This window comes from Mustela putorius, unplaced genomic scaffold (genome assembly GCF_011764305.1).
Source record: "Mustela putorius furo isolate JIRA1106 unplaced genomic scaffold, ASM1176430v1.1 tig00003846_pilon_pilon_pilon, whole genome shotgun sequence".
NCBI classification, from domain to species: Eukaryota; Metazoa; Chordata; class Mammalia; order Carnivora; family Mustelidae; genus Mustela; species Mustela putorius.
In genome coordinates, this window is record NW_025421999.1 from 11,385,195 (window position 1) to 11,406,286 (window position 21,092).

Genomic DNA, 21,092 nt, shown 5'->3' on the forward strand with positions numbered 1-21,092 from the left:
GAAATGAATGCTGCTCTAAAGGATCTTAAGAATACAGGGGTGGCGGCGGGGTGGTCCATACCATAGCTCCATTTAATTTACCAATCTGACCATTGCAGAAACCAACTAAATCTTGGAGAATGACTGTAGGCTACTGAAAACTCAAATAATAACTCCAATCTCAGCTGCTGTGCCAGATATGTTAAACTTTGCTGGAGCAGATTAATATGGCTTCAGGTACACGTTACAGCATTCTTTTCTATCCCAATCAGACAAGATCAGAAAAAGAAATAGAAACTGCATTTACATGGAACAACACATATTTACAGGTTAGAGGCCTACATTCTCTTCTGCTGTTATAACCTGATGAGATGAGATCTGAGTTGTCTGGACCTCCTACACATCATGTGATCAGGAGGATAAGCATGAACGGCCAGCATCCTGGAGGTGTTGGTAGGACATATGGGAGTACGGGAGTTTTAAGTTGGTGGCAATTGAGTGAAATTTCATTCTTGTAAAGTATTTAGGATCCAGGTGGGTCAAGGGCAAGAGAGGACCTCTCTTCTAGAAGACAAGTTGCTGCATCTTGCCTTTGTACCAGGAAGAAGGAAACAAAATTCCTGGTAGGATCCTTTGGCTGATGGTGGCAACATATTCCACATCTAGGAATATGCTCCAGCCCATACTTTAGGTAACAGGAAGAGCTCCCTGCTTTGAATGAGGCCCAGAGCACAAAGTCAGAATGACAGTACAAGCAGCCCTGCCCCTTGGGCCATATGATCTGGCAAACTCTAAGCCACTGGAGGTATTAGTGATGGGAAAATATGCAGTGTGGTGGAGAGGTGAAGCCACAGTGGAAGCCTCACAGAACAGACCTCTGGGCTTTTGGAGCAAGACCATGCCACCTGCAACAGAAACTTGTGTGCTTTTGAAAAGCATTCCTGGTGTGTTACTGGGGACCAGTAGAGACAGAACTCTTGATTATAAGATGCCAAGTAACCACGTGTCTGGAACTGTCCATTATGAGCTGGGTTCTATCAGAACCACAGAGTCATAGACGCAGGCAGGCCCAGCATTCCAAAATAAGATAAAAACTGTGCATCTTGGATTAAGGCTAAGCAAGACCAGAAGATATGAAGTAACTGCATGAGCAGGTAGCCCGGTTCCTCATGTCACCCACCACGGGTGTACCAACAGCCCTCCCTCAGATCATTCCTCAACTTTGTGGGGGGCTGTCACCAGCTGAAGGAGTAGGAAGAGCTTGAACAGGTTTTATGGGCAGGTCCGCTTAGTGTGTGGACGGAAGTTAAAAACAGGCTGTGGTTTAATTGCCACTGGGGTGGGAGGGGGATTGAGAAGAGTGGTGAAGAAAAGCTGTCCCCCCAATGGACAAAGCTCAAAGTGGTGCGCCTATTACTTATTTTGTGTGGAGGGAGCAGTGGTCTGAGGTGAAGACTTCCTCATGGGTGAAGGGAATATTCTTATGAGGTGGTCTTATTCAGTCTTTCAGGAAGACTGAAAAATTGAAGGCAAGGGAGTTTGGCATCAAGGAATATGGATGTACTGGAGGGAAAAGACATAGTGTGTGAAGACTTTTGACTCACGTAGTAATGGACACCAGAAAGATCCATCACAGATAAAGAGTGAGCAACCAAGAGGACATGTGACTAAGCCAGTACACATTAGCCAGTCTTTGATTTGGCATGATGAGCACATGAACAGAGGAACCACAGGGCCAGAGACAGAGGCCATGCCTGGGCTCTATTTTACTGACACTTTTCTGAAAGTCTAACCAGCCAGCAATAGAGACCAATACTGAACTCCCAATATGACAACTTCTTCAAGATGAGTTCCCATAGTTAATTTACATATGTTGGGGGATCAGTGTGTATCCAACACATGAGGCAACACATCAGACATTTTCTTAAAAAAATCCTAGGAATTTTAGTAACTTCAGTGCCTAATGTTAGTATCTTTAGTACTTGGCTTCAGTCTCATGCTATTCAATTGAGTGAGGATAACTATAAATTGTACACATTAATATAAAAAAATCATAATGGTAAACTTCCTAACACAGGAAAGGAAAAGAATAAAATAAGCTATGGTATCTTTTCAACCATAGTTGGGACATTAAGTCGATGGTGTATGCAAAATTGCTTAGCCTCCTATTAGGCATATAATACTAGGTGCTCCACAAATGTTAGTTGAATAATTATCGGTCAGACCATTGGCCTGGATAAATGCTTTTACAGATATGTATAAATACTGGAAATTTAACATCTTAATGGGAATTGTTATAAAATGCTATTTTTCTTTTCTGTCTTAAAATAATTTTATAATCTCAGTTTTTCCTAATAACTCTATGTTAGCATATGGACATCAAACATTGCCTAGAATTAACAATGATATTCCCAGAGCTGATGGTATGTGCAAGGCTGTGTTTGTCTTTTAACCTTGAAAATCTCTTCTCTAGTTGGTATATTTCCCATTATACTCTTTATCCTCTGTTCTGATTCTTTACAGATATCAGAGGACATCACATCAGAGTGTTTCAGTCAAGACTGAAAGGAACAGAACCTAGCCTAAATTAAGGAGGATTTACTAAGAAGATACTTGGTGTTGTCATGGCAATGACGACTCTCTAAGCTTATGGGAAATTGAACTGACATCTGGAAAAGCAAGAGTAACAAGGCCGTGTGTGTGTGTGTGTGTGTGTGTGTGTGTGTGAACACAGTCTCTTTCCTTCCTTTTTTTCTATGTTCCATTCTCCTGCTCTATATGACATGGCTTAAAGTGATTGTTCTAGCCCTCACTAAATTTAACTTTTTAGTTCAAATGCCAAATACAATCTATGAAATCTTTCTGGCTTTTAGTTCAACTTATCAAGAATGAGAGTGTGATAAGATCTCTAAACAGCTGATAATTTGGCTTATTCTAGATCACCCTTGGTTAGAGAAAGAGAGAAAAAGACCTGGAGTACAGGGGTCTTAGGGCATAACCATAGCTGCCTACTTTCACCCCCTACACAGTGCTGTGTGTGTGTGTGTGTGTGTTGCTGTTCTTAGGGAAGGAACTAGAATTTATAAACCTAGTTTTGATCTTAAATTAGAGTTGGAAAAATTATATCTGATCCTTCCAAAAACTCTTTCTATTTTCATGTTGACCAGCTTACATTTGAGAGAGCTTTCCTGCTCTAAATGATACTAAGAAAAGATGACAAGGATTAGAATTCCTAACTTTTCCCTCCGACTTTTCTGTACTATCCACAAGAATTGTATGAAAAACAAGTTCAAACACTATTTCAGGAAACAATAACACACTCATCCTAATGAGTCTATTTTTCTTTAAGATCAATTTAGACAGAATGGTTGATCAGCTCCAGGGAACATGGAAATCCATTTCTTGTGAAAATTTTGAAAAATATATGAAAGAGCTGGGTAAGCCATTTTTACCTGCATATCATAGCCAGTAAAAATGGGAGATTTGATAGCACAGAAACTTGGTCTGTATATCAGCTTTATCGTGGGCTCCTCCCTCCAACAGAAACATAGAAACAATCACATAGAAATGATTAACATTGGTTCAGGACCTAGATACAGTTCTTTGCAAAATTAGTTTGTAATTAACAGAATCCTTGCTCTCATATAATTTACCATGGGTTTACATGGCTAAAACACATATGCAGTATATATTAATTATATTATTTATATTATTACTATATTATTATATACTATAGTACTATATTATATTATATATTATTACATATTATATGTATTATTTCCATCAAAATTTTAAATCAAAAAGTCATAATTATTTTTAAAAAACAATCATTTTTTTCAAGGATTTGCTCTATATCTTTAGAAGATCTTCAGAATAGATCTTGTTTTCCAGCTGAGATGCCTGCTGGCCTTCTGTGGTGTCTGTCCACCATACTCAAATCTCTGTTCCTATTGTAACATTGCCTTCTCCTCTTCTGTAGTCTAATCACACTCTTTATTTTCTTATAAGGGAAGATTCTTTTTTTTTTTTAATTTTTAATTTCTTTTCAGCGTAACAGTATTCATTGTTTTTGCACCACACCCAGTGCTCCATGCAATCTGTGCCCTCCCTAATACCCACCACCTGGTTCCCCCAACCTCCCACCCCCCACCCCTTCAAAACCCTCAGATTATTTTTCAGAGTCCACAGTCTCTCATGGTTCACCTCCCCTTCCAATTTCCCTTAACTCCCTTCTCCTCTCCATCAGGGAAGATTCTTATAATGAGATTGTGATTATATTTAGGGTCCACTTGGCTGATTAGCTCCCTATTTCAAGATTCTTGGGTTAACCATATCTATAAAGACCCCTTTGACCTGTAAAGTGACATTCACAGGTTCTAGGGATTAGGGTGTAAATATCTTTGGTAATAATTATCTAATACATCCCAACTTGTTATCATGTTTCACAATATAAATTCATGAGCCGTATTAGGGTGTTTGTTTAATTTATCTTCTCTTAGAAATTTAACTTAACTATTGTATATGTGACACTATTTCTATAGAAAATAGTCCTACATGTAATGCACAAAGCTGTGTGCACAAGGATGCTCACACTAGCATTATTCGTAATAAGAAAACATGGAAACAAACTACATGTTCATCAATAGGGAGAGAGATGAAATAAATATTAATATATATACTCTGTAAAATATTATGTAGTAATGACAAAAATTTGTGTCTACATGTACTGACACAGAAAAGACATAGAAATGGGGGGAAAGTAGGTTAAATAACAATTGTTATGACAGAATAACTATATTTTAAAAATTTTTATATGTAGTAGTGATGGTTGTATAATATTGTGAATGTACCTAATGCCACCTAATTGTATGCTTTAAAATGGTAAAAATGATAAATTTTATGTCATATGTATTTTAGCACAATAAAAAATACTTTATGGAAAAAACAACTCTGTATGTGTGTACATACATGAATATAATAAAGAAATAAAGATCTTAAATAATCCATGCCCAAGTATTTCCCCTGTATAAATGAGTGCATTTTAAAAGAGGGAGGTATTTTTTCAAAATAGGGGCTTTAATAAAATTTTCAAAGAGGTTCATGAACCAACAGGAATAATACCTACTGGGCTAAAGAAACATGACAACCAGTAGCCAAAATTAGAGACTGATTTTTTTTTCCTGCAAAATATAATCTATTTTAACAAAATGGTGGTGCTATAAGCTTTAGCTACTTGAATTCATGCAGCATTAAATCTGCTTAACTCGCAGACCTCTTAGCTAATAAAGAATTATGCAGCGAACATGGGTTTCTAAAGTCAGCAACAGATTTAACTATGGTGTCCTTTCATCTGGTTTCCAGGAATAGGAAGAGCCAGCAGGAAACTTGCCTGTCTGGCAAAACCCATAGTGACCATCAGTACCCAGGAGGATATGATCACCATAAAAACCAAAAGCATCTTTAAAAATAATGAGATCTCCTTTAAACTGGGAGAAGAGTTTGAGGAAACCACACCAGGTGGCCATAAGACCAAGGTGAGGCCTTCAACACTCTTTCAGTTACATTTCGTAAGAATGTAAATTCGAAATCATTCTAAGTAAGGAAACAGTTATAGCAAACACATCTAAAGTCTGTATTAGATGAACATTGGGCTAAAACCTAGGTCTGAGGATCTTAAATTTCAATATGCATAGACATTTCCTGTGATGCTTGAGAAAAATGCTTATTTGTAGGTCCCATCCACACAGGCACCCGAAGACTGTATTTCTAACAATTCTGAGGCAGAAACTTAGCAGATGCATATTGAGAATCATTTCTTTAGATTCTTCTCTCAGAAATAAAAGTTATTTCTTTCTACTTTGTAGCAGTTTTCTATGCATAAAGTTAGAATGAATAAAACTACATTGACCAGTATAGGTGACGTTATGCCTCAGTACCAAATTAGCCACAGGCCCCAGTGGCTTAACACAATGGGAGTTGCTTTCTATGTTGGTATACATATTCAACAATACTACTCATGGCTGGAGAAGTTTCTGTGCATGGAGTGGAGAGCAAACAGGAAATGAGGGCATAGGGTATCTACTCCTCTTAATTTCTCAGGGAGAAGAGAATTTTACTTAGTCTTCAAGATAATATATTTTTACTCTTCTTCTTCTCTCCCCAGAAGAATCAGCCAACAAATTTAGTGCTGATGAAGTCTTAAAATATATGTAAAACTTGTAAACACCAGTCTAAAACTACCTGAGAATGTCACAACAGCTGAGAAGAATTTGGTAAAATGTTAGTATTCAAATGTGACAATCTGAGCTGAATTCTGTTTTGTCCATTTTCAGAGTGTGGTAACTTTCGATAAGGACTCTCTGATTCAGGTGCAAGACTGGGATGGCAAGGAGAACACCATAAGGAGAAAGTTGGTGGATGGGAAAATGGTGGTGGTGAGTGAACCTGTCTGTCATTATTTTTGTCACCTACTCTAATACTTAATACAAAAAATCATTCAAATAGGTTGTTCTAAAATAATAGAAGTCAATGTAATTTGTCTTTTTCTCTTGCTTTACAAGAATGGGGGAAAACACTGGCAGATAAATATAGTAGATATAATATTTATGCATGATCATAAATATTATAAAATGTGGGTTGAGGAACTAAAACACTAAAGAAAATAAAAGAGTTGTGTTACCTAATTCTTTGACTTACACATAAGCCAAAACAAGCATGTGTTTGTGCAATGAAGATTTCAGCAGCGATTGTGAGATGTTGCTAATCCTTTGCTCCATATCAATCCTTTCCCACTGTTTTCCAGCTCAACACCAAACAAACATGTGAAAAGGAAGTTTAAACTAATGCAAAGTTTAAGTGGTATCCCCTTAGTGTATGGATGAGTTGACACAATTAAAAACTGACATTTCTGTGACTACTGTTTGCATGCTTTCCTATATTATTTACCTAATCCTCACAATAGTCCTGTGAGTTAAGACTAATTAGCCCATTTAGAAATTCAAAATCACATTGAGAATACCACCTTATACCAGTTAGAATGGCCTCAATTAAACAACATGTGTTGGAAAGGATGTGGAGAAAGGGGAACCCTCTTAAACTGTTGGTGGGTATGCAGGTTGGTGCAAACCACTTTGGAAAACAGTGTGGAGAGTCCTTAAGAAATTAAAAATAGAGCTACCCTATGACCCTGCAATTGCACTACTGGGTATTTACCGCAAAGATACAGACATAGTGAACAGAAGACAGAAGGGCCATCTGTATCCCAATGTTCATGGCAGCAATGGCCACGATCGCCAAACTGTGGAAAGAGCCAAGATGGCCTTCAACAGATGAGTGGATAAAGAAGAAGATATGGTCCATATATACAATGGAGTATTATGGCTCCATCAGAAAAGATGAATACCCAACTTTTGTTTCAACATGGATGGGAGTGGAGGAGATTATGCTGAGTGAAATAAGTCAAGCAGAGAAAGTCAATTATCATATGGTTTCACTTACTTGTGGAGCATAAGGAATAACACAGAGGACATTAGGAGAAGAAAAGGAAAAGTGAGTTGGGGGAAATTGAAGGGAGAGATGAACCAGGAGAGACTGTGGACTCTGAGAAACAAACTGAGGGTTGTGGAAGGGAAAGGGGTGGGGAGAGTGAGCCTGGTGGTGGTTATTTAAGAGGGCATGGGTTGCGTGGAGCACTGGGTGTGGTGCATAAACAATGAATCTTGGAACACTGAACAACAACAAAAAAATTACTAATTAGCCCATTTAACAGTTGAGAAAACTGAGATTCAGCCACTGATTTACCTAAGGATATTCAGCTAGAAAAACATGGTGATGCTGGGATTAAAAACCAACCAAAGAGGTAAAGGATCTGTACTCGAGAAACTACAGAACACTCATGAAAGAAACTGAAGAAGACACAAAAAGATGGAAGACATTCCATGCTCTTGGATCAGAAGAATAAACATTGTTAAGATGTCTATACTGCCTAGAGCAATCTATACTTTTAATGCCATTCTGATCAAAATTCCACTGGTATTTTTCAAAGAGCTGGAGCAAATAATCCTAAAATTTGTATGGAATCAGAAGAGACCCTGAATCGCTAAGGAAATGTTGAAAAACAAAAATAAAAACTGGCGGTATCACGTTACTTGATTTCAAGCTTTACTACAAAGCTGTGATCACCAAGACAGCATGGTACTGGCATAAAACCAGACACATAGACCAGTGGAACAGAGTAGACAGCCCAGATATGGACCCTCAACTCTACGGTCAAATAATCTTTGTCAAAACAGGAAAAAATATACAGTGGAAAAAAGACAGTCTCTTCAATAAATGGTGCTGGGAAAACTGGACAGCTATATGTAGAAGAATGAAACTCGACCATTCTCTTACACCACACACAAAGATAAACTCAAAATGGATAAAAGACCTCAACATGAGACAGGAATCCATCAGAATCCTAGAGGAGAATATAGGCAGTAACCTCTTCGATATCAGCCACAGCAACTTCTTTCAAGATATGCCTCCAAAGGCAAAGGAAAAAAAAGAGAAAATAAACTTTTTGGACTTCATCAAAATCAAAAGCTTCTGCACAGCAAAGGAAACAGTCAACAAAACAAAGAGCCAACCCACGGAATGGGAGAAGATATTTGCAAATGACAGTACAGACAAAAAGTTGATATCCAGGATCTATAAAGAATGTCTCAAATTCAACACACACAAAACAAACAATCAGATAAACAAATGGGCAGAGGATATGAACAGACACTTCTCCAATAAAGACATACAAATGGCTATCAGACACATGAAAAAATGTTCATCATCACTAGCCATCAGGGAGATTCAAATTAAAACCACATTGAGAAATCACCTTACACCAGTTAGAATGGCCAAAATTAGCAAGACAGGAAACAACATATGTTGGAGGGGATGTGGAGAAAGGGAAACCCTCTTACACTGTTGGTGGGAATGCAAGTTGGTACAGCCACTTTGGAGAACAGTGTGGAGATTCCTCAAGAAATTAAAAATAGAGCTTCCCTATGACCCTGCGATTGCACTACTGGTTATTTACCCCAAAGATACTGATGTCGTGAAAAGAAGGGCCATCTGTACCCCAATGTTTATAGCAGCAATGGCCATGGTCGCCAAACTGTGGAAAGAACCAAGATGCCCTTCAACGGACGAATGGATAAGGAAGATGTGGTCCATATACACTATGGAGTATTACGCCTCCATCAGAAAGGATGAATACCCAACTTTTGTAGCAACATGGATGGGACTGGAAGAGATTATGCTGAGTGAAATAAATCAAGCAGAGAGAGCCAATTATCTTATGGTTTCACTTATTTGTGGAGTGTGACAAATAGCATGGAGGACAAGGGGAGTTAGAGAGGAGAAAAGAATTGAGGGAAATTGGAAGGGGAGGTGAACCACAAAAGACTATGGACTCTGAAAAACAATCTGAGGGTTTTGAAGGGGCAGGGGGTGGGAGGTTGGGGGTACCAGATGGTGGGTATTGGAGAGGGCACAGATTGCATGGAGCACAGGGTGTGGTGCAAAAACAATGAATACTGTTACACTGAAAATAAATTTAAAAAATTAAAAATAAATAAATAAATAAATAATCTTAAAAAAAGAAAACTAAAACCCAGGTTAGCTTAATTTCAAAGTAATTTTTGAGACCATTCTGCTCCCTTTGAGGATGGCTGCTCAGGTCAACTTTCTCACTGTCACACAGTGGAGGGAAATATGCCAATGATTCATCTTCCCAAAACTCCAATTGCACCAAAATGAATAAAATGACAATTTTGGACATAATGTTAAATAGCTTTAAGGGAATATGTGAGAACTATGTGAAGTAAAAACAAACAAACAAAAAAAAAACCAACAAAAACCTATCTTCATTTCTTAATGTAAGGATGGTTTTCCTTCCAACAATGAAGAGTACATTTCCTTACAAAATAATAAGTGGAAGACTAGGCATACTTGATTTTATTGCTCTTTATAATGACATTAATCACCACACAGGTATGTTTTTAATTCATTAGAGAAAATGTAGATTCAGAATCCAATTTGTGCATTTCCATCCCTGCCATTCAGTACCTCTGTGACTTTGGACGAGTCATTTATCCTTTCCAAGATTGAGTTTACTTGCCTTCAAAAATGCAGGACTGTCTTTATGGGTTTTTATTATTATTATTATTATTATTATTATTATTTTATTTTTTCGGTGTTGCAAGATTCATTGTTTATGCACTACACCCAGTGCTCCATGCAATATGTGCCCTCCAGGCTCACCCCACAACCCGCCACTCCAAAACCCTCAGTTTGTTTTTCAGAGTCCACAGTCTCTCATGCTTTGTCTCCCCCTCCAATTTACCCCAAGTCACTTTTCCTTTGAGAGGACCCAAATTAATAAAATTATGAGTGAAAGGGGAGAGACTACGACTAACACCAAGGAAATAGAAACAATCATCAGAAATTATTATCAACAGTTGTATGCCAATCAGTTAAGCAACCTAGAAGAAATGGATGCATTCCTGGAAACCTATACACTTCCAAGACTGAAGCAGAAAGAAATTGACAACCTGAATAAACCAATATCTAGTAACAAGACTGAAGCAGTGATTAAAAACCTTCCCCAAAATGGGAGTCCAGGACATGACTGATTCCCTGGAGAATTCTACCAAACATTCAAAGAAGAAATAATACCTATTCTCCTGAAGTGTTTCAAAAAATAGAAACAGGAGGAAAACTTCCAGACTCTTCATGGTTTTTTTTTTGAGAGAATTAAATACCATCATGTATATATCAGTGCTCTAAAAACCATAAAATACAATATCAATGTATTTAATGTTATTATTTGAAAAATGTAGTGTATATAAAATTAGCAAAAGTGCCTCACTGTAGGCATCTAAAATGTTTCAGATTTTATACTCTTTGCCTTGCTATATATATATATACATATACATATATATATACACACATTATATATACCATATACATGTATAACTACATTTATCATATATATGATTTTCCATTTTGTTAGCAAAATCAGCTAGCAAACAAACAGTTGGTATCTATAGTTATCTACATAGATCTCTTTTCAAGATTTTCACAGAATGTATGTATGGATAGTACTTGGTTTGCATTGTTCTAAAAGCAGTTTCACCAGCAATACTGAAATGTCTCATCGTTCCTTTGTCTTCTAGGAAAGTGCCGTGAACAATGTTATCTGCACTCGGACATACGAGAGAGTACAAAAAAACTCAGTCTGAAACTCTTAAGCATCCCCAAACTGTGATCCAAACTGCTGAGGTTGTTTAAATAAAACTCCAAAGTAAAATGTTACATCTGTTAATATGAGGGAGCTTGTGGACAAGCACTGACAATTTTGCTTTCCAGTTTTTATATGCCTCGGTTATATTGTACCTTGGTACTGAGAGCTGTGGGAAAGCAAGCTGCTATAATGAATTGAAGGCTGCTCTCATGCATTCAGAAAGGCACTTCATGTTGATTTTTTCCCCATTAAGCGTATTATGTCAATCCTTTATATTCAACATGATCTGCAGTACATTGGGAAAATATTATTAATTATAAATCCTTTTTGGGATGCCTGGGTGACACAGTCAGTAGAGCATCTGACTCTTGGTTTCTGCTCAGGTTGTAATCTTGGGCTCGTGATCTCTGGGTCGTGGGGTTGACGACCCCACATTGGGCTCTAGGCTCAGTGTGGAGTCTGCTTGAGATTCTCCCTCCCTCTGCCCCTCCCCACCATGCTCCTGAGTACCCTCTCTGTCTCTCAAATAAATAAATAAATCTTTAAAAATAGCAACAAAAAGATCTTTTTATAGGGTGCTAGAGATACAACAGAAAACAAAAGAATCCATGCCCTGATAGAGTTTGCAATCAAATGACATTGGAGGCTGTTTAGAATGATTCATATTTCAGATTTACCTTATTATAGTATATGATGATTTGTATTTAGAAAGAATTTTGTCCTAAATGCCCAGAATTTTTAATCCAATATCTAAATTATTATATCACCCACTGATACAAATAGAACTCTATGAATAAAAATTTGTTAATAAACTTCTGTGCTAATTTCACTGAGCATTTTATAACATAACCATTTGTTTTGTGAGCCTCTCAGTGTTTTTCAATTTCTTGCACACCAAGGCAATTGTCTAAAATTAGTAGTGTGCAGCAATTTGAAACCAATAGTATGAGGACCATTGAAAGTACTAACTTAAGCATTTTCCCATCTTATAAGAATTGGTGTGTAAGAAACTTATTTTCTGTCTTGATTATTAATAAAAATTTATACTTAGATCAACTTATAATTCACAAAGAAGCTTCATTAGACCATGGTTTGCAGTCCCTTTCCCCCCTTTTTAAAATCTTTTAACCTCCTTTATCCACTGGGAGAAATGGGTGAAGGGGGTCAAAAGGAAAAATATTAATTTTTTAAAAAACTAGTTGGGACAGTGTGTGTCTCACAGGTTGAACCCCAACTGTGTGTGAAAGAATGATACGCAGGTCTGGAACTAGAGCAGTAACTGACAATCTAATATATTAGCAAGCTCTTTCTACAGAAAACACATAACCACTACCATCATAGTAAAAGCCAATGCAAAGGAGAATATTCTGTTTTATTAGCACCAAACCTTATGAAGTTTAAGCCAAAACTGCCTGGACTTATCACTTTATTGTGTAGATGGGGAGACAGGGCCAAATTGGTAAACTACACTTCCATGGTAAACCCTGATGGTTTTAGGCAGACCTGGAACCAGAACCCATGTTTCTGGATTATTCACCTCACAGCCCTAACAAAGGGAATCAAGATACAAACAGGTTCACAATGTACAGTTAAGGATCAATGTAACACTACTTCAAACTTAATGGATAAAAAAGCTTCCCTTTATTTTTTATTTTTTTTTTTAAAGCTTTCATTCATTTATTTACTTGAGAGGGAGAGAGGGCACAAACAGGGAGGAGGGGCAGAGAGAAGGGGAGAAGACGACTCCTTGATGAGCCGGGAGCCCCTGCGGGACTTAATCTCACGACCTTGAGATCATGACCTGAGCTGAAGGCAGACCCTTAACCCACTGAGCCACCCAGGCGCCCCTTTCCTTTATGCGAAAACGTGACGCAGGATGCACAGCTTGGTCCAGGCGATGACATAGAGTTTGCCGTTTGGACTCAGGACCCATCGCTGCTTATTTGCCTCAATGATCTGTTAGGGGTTCTCGGAGGTCCGGTAGAAGCGAGAGACATGCTTGTTTTATCTTTCGGTTACTGAAATGAAGATGACAGCGGAAGGTACAGAAAAACGTCCTCTATCCTACTTGTGCTGGACAGAGAGGATCACAGGCTGAGCTATTTTCCCGCCGCCCTGTGGACGGCTGTGCACTGAGCAGCCGGCTGCAGGCCCGGGGGACAGCGTGTTGCACAGAAGCGGGAAAGAAGCATTCTCCGCGCCCCCCGCCCCCCAAATGGAACCCAGCACTGCTGTGATACCCGAAGGGTCCGTGGATATGGCAGCTTCGCCCACAGTCTCCTGGCTTTGGTATGAGAATTCTGGCTTTGGTATGAGGATTCTGGTCTGCTGTGGTGACAGAGGTCCTCTCGTGGGCAGCAGGAGCCCGTGCAGGAATCCTGGCAGTGAAGGCCTAGCTGACAGAAAGCAGCGCCCAGGACGGGACGCCCGCGAGGATTCTCTGGAACATCTGGGACTCAGAGCCGGGCGTGGGCGTGGGCGTGGGCGTGGGCGTGGGCGTGGGCGTGGGCGTGGGCGTGGGCGTGGGCGTGGGCGTGGCTTTGCAATGGCTGGACCTCTCCATGAGCAAGTGCGAACATCGTGTTTGGATATTGGTATTAGTATTATTTTATTTGTCAGCACTTTGATGAAGTCTAGGTGCTTGCGGGTACTCAAAGACCATGAAAATGCAACATCAGCAAGCAGAATTTCAGGGAAGGTAAGTGAACATCATGCCTGCCTTCTTCTACTTCCTTTATTTGGTTGAGAGCCATTAAAATAGAAGGTCACTCCACTATGACTGATGGATGCGTAGCTTCCCTCAGGTATGGTTCCGCAGTCAACATGCAATCAAACTGAACAAGACACACCACTGCTCTAAAGTGATGATGTAAATCAGGATTTACCGTGCATTCGCCGTGCACGGGGCGGTGCGTGAGAAAGGGGATCCAAGGAGAGATAAGTCCTCTTCCTTGCCCTTGACTGACTCGAAAGAGAAGAGATTTGTTTAAAAAGTATCACACTGGCACGTTCATCTCAGGAATTTATATATAACAGATTAAAAACCAAAGCGTTCACCAAGAGAGAAAAGATCTAATACCAGTTTCTTGGTGGATAACTGTCTTGCCCAGGTGAGAAGAAAACTAACAAGGGTGGCAGAAGCAGCAAGAGTGAGGACAAGGAGGCACACATGGGCTCTCGTACACACCTTATCAGGTCGTCTGTCCTAGGGAGTGAATCTTTCCATGTTGTAGCCTTCATGCACTTTATACCCATTCAGTTCAAGTCAGTAATCACTATTCAGGTTACACAGGGAGTGTGAGCTTATTCCTAGAGAGGCATGGCCTCTCTAAAGGTGGTTTTTTGTTTTTTGCTTTTCATTTTCTTTCTCTCTTTCTTTCAAGAGAGAGTGTGTATGTAAGTGCAGGGTGGAAGGCAGAAGGAAGAGAGAGAGAATCTTTTTCTTTTTTTTTTTTTTTTTAAGATTTTATTTATTTAATCTGTCAGGGACAGAGGGAGAGCGAGCGAGCGAGCACAGGCAAACAGAGAGGCAGGCAGAGGCCGAGGGAGAAGCAGGCTCCCTGCCAGGGAGAGAGAGAATCTTAAGCAGGTTCCTTGCCCAGTGCGGAGCCAGACACAGGGCTGGATCTCACAAGGCTGAGATCATGACTTGAGCTGAAATCAGGAGTCAGAGGCTTAACAGACTGAGCCACACAGATGTCCCAAGGTTGTTTTCTTAAATATCATATTCTTTGATTTAGATGGGGCCAAATAATTAGAAGAGAAATAAAAAAAGCATTTGCTACAGAAAGGGAGGCTATTTTGGCTTTATTTAAACAGTAGAGTTAACAATGTTTAATATTTTCTAAGTAGACAAATTTGGAAAAATAATGTTCCATTTGAATAAGTCAGCTGACAATAATCTGAGATGAAAAAAATTGGATAACAATAATCACAATACTCTGGTTTTTGAGTCATTATTAAGTGCCAGACACTGTCTAGCACTTCTGATGCATGCCTCATTTTCTTAACTGTGAGGTATTTATAAATTATAAACTAAGACTCAGGGAGGCTCAATTTCCTCAGCAGATCAATACCAGGGCTTGAGTTCAAAAGCGGGTCTTTGGGACCCCAAGTCCATGTTCTTTAACCACCAAACCACAATGCCTACTCAGAAAACAAGATGAAGTTACAAAAGCTTCTTTTTGAGTCTTTCTTTGTTAAATGCATAGTTAATCCACTAACCTGAACTGTACCTAAACTCTCATTCCCTAGATAATTAGAAAGACTACATTTTGGAGCTGATTTTCAAAGCAGAAAGCTTTGGAGAAGAGATAATCTTTGGAGAAGATTTTCAAAGCAGAAAACAACCAAACCATGACTAATGTATCACCCATAAAAGATTCTTTTTACTTTATTTTTTTATTATGCCTCCAAAGGCAGTGCTAGAACATACAATCTCCTCAGTTTCATGAACAGAGAGGGATTGGAAGAAACTCAAGGTTACCCAGATAAGTGGCCGGGGAAATGATTCACTCAGCTTGGATGAGGAGCTCATCTCTAGACCAACCCCTGTGGCTAGGAAGATGACTTCAGAGAAGGAGAGGACATCACCTATTCAAACTATATGTTTATGTGGGAGGTGGAGGGGAAGGAGGGAGCAGTGAATTAGAAAGGTTTGGGGAGGCGCCTGGGTGGCTCAGTGGGTTAGGCCGCTGCCTTTGGCTCGGGTCATGATCTCGGAGTCCTGGGATCGAGTCCCGCATCGGGTTCTCTGCTCAGCAGGGAGCCTGCTTCCCTCTCTCTCTCTCTGCCTGCCTCTCTGCCTCCTTGTGATCTCTGCCTATCAAATAAATAAATATTTAAAAAAAAATAAAAAGAAAGGTTTGGGGAAAAGGTTCCTCAGAAAAGATGGGCTGCTGGGCAGATAAGTCAATATGGATGCCTACTTCAGATGTCATGCTCAATAATTCCCCTATTCCCCAAGGTATCTAAACAGTCATGCTTCTTTTCTTCTACTACTTGTATGGTTTTATATTTTATATTAAAATTTTTAATCCATCTGGAATTTATTTTGATGTAAATATAAAGTATACATGTAATGTATTATGCCTTCCAAACTGGTATGTAAATGCCCCAATGTACAAACATGCTATAACTTACAGAATTAAGACCTGTGGCAATTACACATATTTTCTTATTTGTATTTTATTTTGTATTTATATATGTATGTATGTATTTCTATATACTCACTAATTCTTTTTTCCTCTCTCTGTTTCCCTTTTTTTCTTTTCAAATTAAACTTAGGTAATTATTAAAAGAAAAATATTTCTAATAGTACAGGTTATATTATTTTTAATTTTTTTAAATTTTTTTATTTTTAATTTTTAAACAAACCAGTTTTTGTGTGAACTTGAATCTGAGATGATGTAAGGATCGGAGCTGCTGCAACCCCTTTGCCACTAAAAGGGGAGATCCTGGAACTGCTAGAGGCCATGATCAGACACCAAATCCACAGGTGCTTTGATCATGGACTTCCCAGCCTTCAGAACTATGAGAGATAAATTTCTGTTGTTTATAAGTCACTCAGTCTATGGTTTATTATAGCAGTCAAAATATGGACTAAGACACCACAAAAATTTTTCTTTTTAAACTTTTGACTTCCCTTCAACCCATTTCTTCTACTCTCTACCCCCACCTCTGGCAACCACCAGTCCAGTCATCATATCTACGAGCTTTGGTTTTTTGTTTGTTTTTAAGGTTTTTGTTTTGTTTTAGATTTTACATATAAGAGAGATCTATAAGAATCAGGGAAATTCTTGCTCAATGTGCTAAACAAAAGGAATAAAATCTAAGAATCTGAGACCAGAGAAGTTGGACTAAGAAACATAGAAGATCCAATAAGTTTTAGCTTAGCATTGATAGATGAGAATTCTGTTTAAGGATTAAAGTTGAGAATACTGTTACACATTTTGAATTTTAGGAAATTTCTGTATTTATACAGTGCAGAGATGTCATGAAAATATGCTTTTGGTACCAGACGGGGCTCTGAGAATCATAAAATAGAATTTCTCACTTAAGAGACTGTAGAATCAAGGTACCCTTAATGAGGCAGTTGACAAAGTCTTCTTTGTGGTCATTCCAGTTCTGATTGGCCACTGGTGTGTTATGTGGGTTTGCTCTTAGCAATTGCTGTAGACGATATGGGATCCCATAGAGAAACTCAAAGGAAGACTCAAGTCACAATCCTAGAATGACTTTAACTGGAATTGCTGATGAGATATGACATTGAATTACATGAATATACTGGATCCAGTCCAATGCCAGAGGAGAACATGACTCTTGCTGACAGAAAAGCTCCTTTAAGCTTTATGATGAAGAATTATACCTTCCTTATTTTGTGATATGAGCATTTTGCTAATACTTCTGTAAAATTTATTGATTTGATTTGGTTATCAGCAGTTTTAGAACAATTTTTTTCAATCCAGGGCTTTTTGTTAAATAAATTGTATGCAGATGTATAAAACAGATCAATGCAGAACTCTTCTGTTTGTGCAGGAGGTCCCAGAATCCCACACATGATTTCATCTCCCTTACCCATATTCTAGAGGGCACTTTTAATTCACTTTCTAGAGACTGAGAGATACCTTCATGAGAGCTGTTGTGGAGTTGGGACCCAGACATCTTGATGGATGTTGGTTTTTCTGAGTGGTACTGTGAGGTTGGTTCTGAGAGTGTTGGAAAACTGTAAACTGAAATCAACTTCAGCTACTAGAACCTACTGTTAACTGGTAGTCTAAAGAAATAATGCTGGGGTCATGATGATAGAATAAAAAATATGGCATTTGAGTAAAGATATGAAAGCAAGGGAATGAGACAAGCATATAAGCACATGAATTAGAAAGTTGTAACAAGATTCCATACATGTGATGATGGTGACTTGCACTGGGATGGCACTGGCGATAGAAGTAGATGGCAAGTAGCAGCAGGATCTATTTCTTACTTAGGGTTAACAGAATTTCCTGATAGATTGAATTTGAAAGAAGGAGAGAGTTAAGGATAATTTAAAACTTTTTGTTCTTAGGCATTAGAAAGACACGTCTTTAAGAGACATAACATCTAAACTATGCCAAAGTCATGGTTTGATTTTATAAATTCCCTGAAAAACTTAACAGAGGGAGACAAAACCAACAGAAGTGATTCAAAAATAAGTGGCTTATTTATTTATTAAGAAAACATTAGAGACTTTCCTTTCCAGTAATGATGGAGTAGCAGGGCCCAGATTTACCTCTTCTTGAAATAACAAAAAGGACAACTTATATGAGACAGTGGTTTCTTTTTTTTTTTTTTGTCTTTATTAATTTTTTATTTTTTTATAAACATATATTTTTATCCCCAGGGATACAGGTCTGTGAATCACCAGGTTTACACACTTCACAGCACTCACCAAAGCACATACCCTCCCCAATGTCCATAATCCCACCCCCTTCTCCCAAACCCCCTCCCCCCAGCAACCCTCAGTTTGTTTTGTGAGATTAATAGTCACTTATGGTTTGTCTGAGACAGTGGTTTCTAAGACACAGAAGTTCAGGGAAAAGAACAGTGATCAGTGAGAGGAAGAAAACACATGGGTGAAGTTGGCCATTGTCCCTTGTACTCCGAGAAATATGGACACCAGCCCAGTAGCCTGCCCTCTCCTCAGAAGTCTAACTCCCAGCTTCAAGGGATGCCTCAACCAAACTTTTAAATGTTAAATCCCCGTACATTTCCCTTTGTTCCTTCCTACAGCATTAGGGAGAGGAGCTGAGTCTTGCAGTTTCCTATCTCTAATACCTCTGTGCACCTCTTTCGGTTCTCTGATACCAGCTTCAACAACAACTTATGCTAAACTCTCTCTACTGTGGTTTCTCCTCAATCTAATTGGTATAAAGTTACTACTGTGTGTCAAGCCACATACTAGGTCCTTTACACTTCAGCCTTAGAGAATTTATGTAATTTCCCCTAAGGTTATGGAAATGCTAATGGTACATCCAGGATCCAAGTATATCTCACTATAAAGGCTTTGCTCCCAGTTATGAAGTAACACCATAGTTGGATAAAAGGCTTTTAAAAGAAAACTAAGGCTTTCAGCATTACTCCTGGGATTATGGCTAAAGCCAGGATTATTTCTATTTATGTGTTACTTTTTGCTTTAAAAGATATTGAAACCAGAGGCTAGAGAAGGGGTAGGAGAGTAATTTAATCTCAGAAACTCTATAAATATTATTTCATTGCCTATAATAAAATACTGAAACTTTCTGTGGTGACCTTTGAATACCAAACACAAGTTTATCAAATGTGGACCACAGCAGTTCTTACATGCGAGTTGTAACATCTTGGGTTTGGCAATCTTTGTTTTTTCTATTCCCTTTAGGAAAGTCTAAAATGTGTTTCAAAATAGTAAATTCTTGGTAAGCTCCAATTTGCAAAGATTTGCAAACACTTGGCTGACTCAAAACAGCTCAGGCAGGCATAATTTTTGAATTTTGGTTGTAGCTTCTTTCTTCCCTTGCAATAGTACTCCTCATCTGTTGGTTTGACTTTTTGTTTGTTTCCTAGAGAGTTACTATTAAATACAGAAATATAGAAAGTTATCATTTTGTGGTAGAGATAGGTATCAACATCTCTTCTCAATTCTCTATTCCCAACACCTACCTCCATTCCCACTACTTAAGGATTGATAAAGGGGAAAAGCTATGCCTTCTCCCACATTAGGACGTCGAATACATATTCTTAAGGAGCAGTGTTATAAAAATGGAGGGCATACATTATTGAAATGAACTTGAATTCATGCTATGTTATATATACAGATGAGATAGTGAGGAATTTGGGGACTTTGTTTCTAGTCATGCTACGGTGACAAGGATTGTACTTGCCCTTGAACAATAAGTGGCTAAAAAAATGGACAAAGTATATGAAGTAGCTATTTCCAGGTATTGGAATACAGGAAAGACATGAGGCCATAATGCCTTAGAAAAGGGAAACACTTCAAGTGAGCTCCAGCCATTGTTTCAGTTTCCGCCCAGGGACACTTCCCCACTTATTTGCAGAGAGAAGGATTATTACAAGAAGAGCACAGAAACCTCACTGAGTTGAGGTAGGGAGTTTGAGACAGTTGGAAGATATGGGGCAGGGTTCAAGACAGGAAGGATCTCCAGAAAAAAGAGCTCTAGAAATATGTACTAAGGCCCCCATTTATTTTGGCAAAGTCCTTAGCTGCATGTGTGAAGTGAAACCTCAGAGGCCAGGGAAAGAATAGCCAGAGGGCTGTAAGCTGAACAATTCAGAGTTCATACAGGGCCTGGAGCTGTTTAAGCACTTGCCAGCCAGAGTAGAGATCCTTGATACTCAACTAGGGCATTCACAAGAGACCCTAGAAGGGTTCTAACTTGGAACTAGGGCTATACTATCCCTAGAGTAAAGGTGAGGTCAGATGCATCCTAACAAAGCTCAGAAAAGGCTTTGGGAGGATCAAGCTGATCTGCCAGTAACTTAAATTTCTGTAAGAACTAGGAACAATACACTGTAAAGGAAGACAAAATTCAGGCACTCAACAGTGTTATATTCATAATGTCCATACAGCCAATTAAAAATTATTAAACATAGCAAGAAGAAAGAAATAAAATCTATAACTAAGAAAAAAATATCTGTTAATAAACAGACTGAGAAATGACAGATGATGGAATTAGCAAACATAGATCTTAAGGTTAGTTAAAACATAACTATGCTGAAATGCTCAAGGATTTAATGAAAATCTGAGCACCATGGAGAGATAAATGGAAAAGAAAAACTTCCAGAAATGAAGAACACATTATTT

At 38.5% G+C, this 21,092-nt stretch overlaps 1 protein-coding gene across 5 annotated transcripts; it reads left to right on the forward strand.

Annotated features, from left to right (window-relative positions):
• The first annotated feature begins 1,043 nt into the window (after nucleotides 1–1,043).
• Nucleotides 1,044–11,335, forward strand: FABP12 (fatty acid binding protein 12). 5 transcript variants are annotated; one of them, XM_045063127.1, is made up of 6 exons: nucleotides 1,044–1,133; nucleotides 2,503–2,677; nucleotides 3,329–3,416; nucleotides 5,341–5,513; nucleotides 6,312–6,413; nucleotides 11,190–11,335. In XM_045063127.1, the coding sequence occupies exons 3-6, from the start codon at nucleotides 3,344–3,346 to the stop codon at nucleotides 11,253–11,255; spliced, it is 414 nt and encodes a 137-aa protein (XP_044919062.1). In that variant the 5' UTR covers nucleotides 1,044–1,133; nucleotides 2,503–2,677; nucleotides 3,329–3,343; the 3' UTR covers nucleotides 11,256–11,335. The 5 variants fall into 5 exon arrangements, with proteins under 5 accessions (XP_044919062.1, XP_012902179.1, XP_012902180.1 ...); XM_013046725.2 differs by having other exon boundaries at nucleotides 2,503–2,673; XM_013046726.2 differs by having other exon boundaries at nucleotides 2,503–2,662.
• The last annotated feature ends 9,757 nt before the right edge of the window (nucleotides 11,336–21,092 follow it).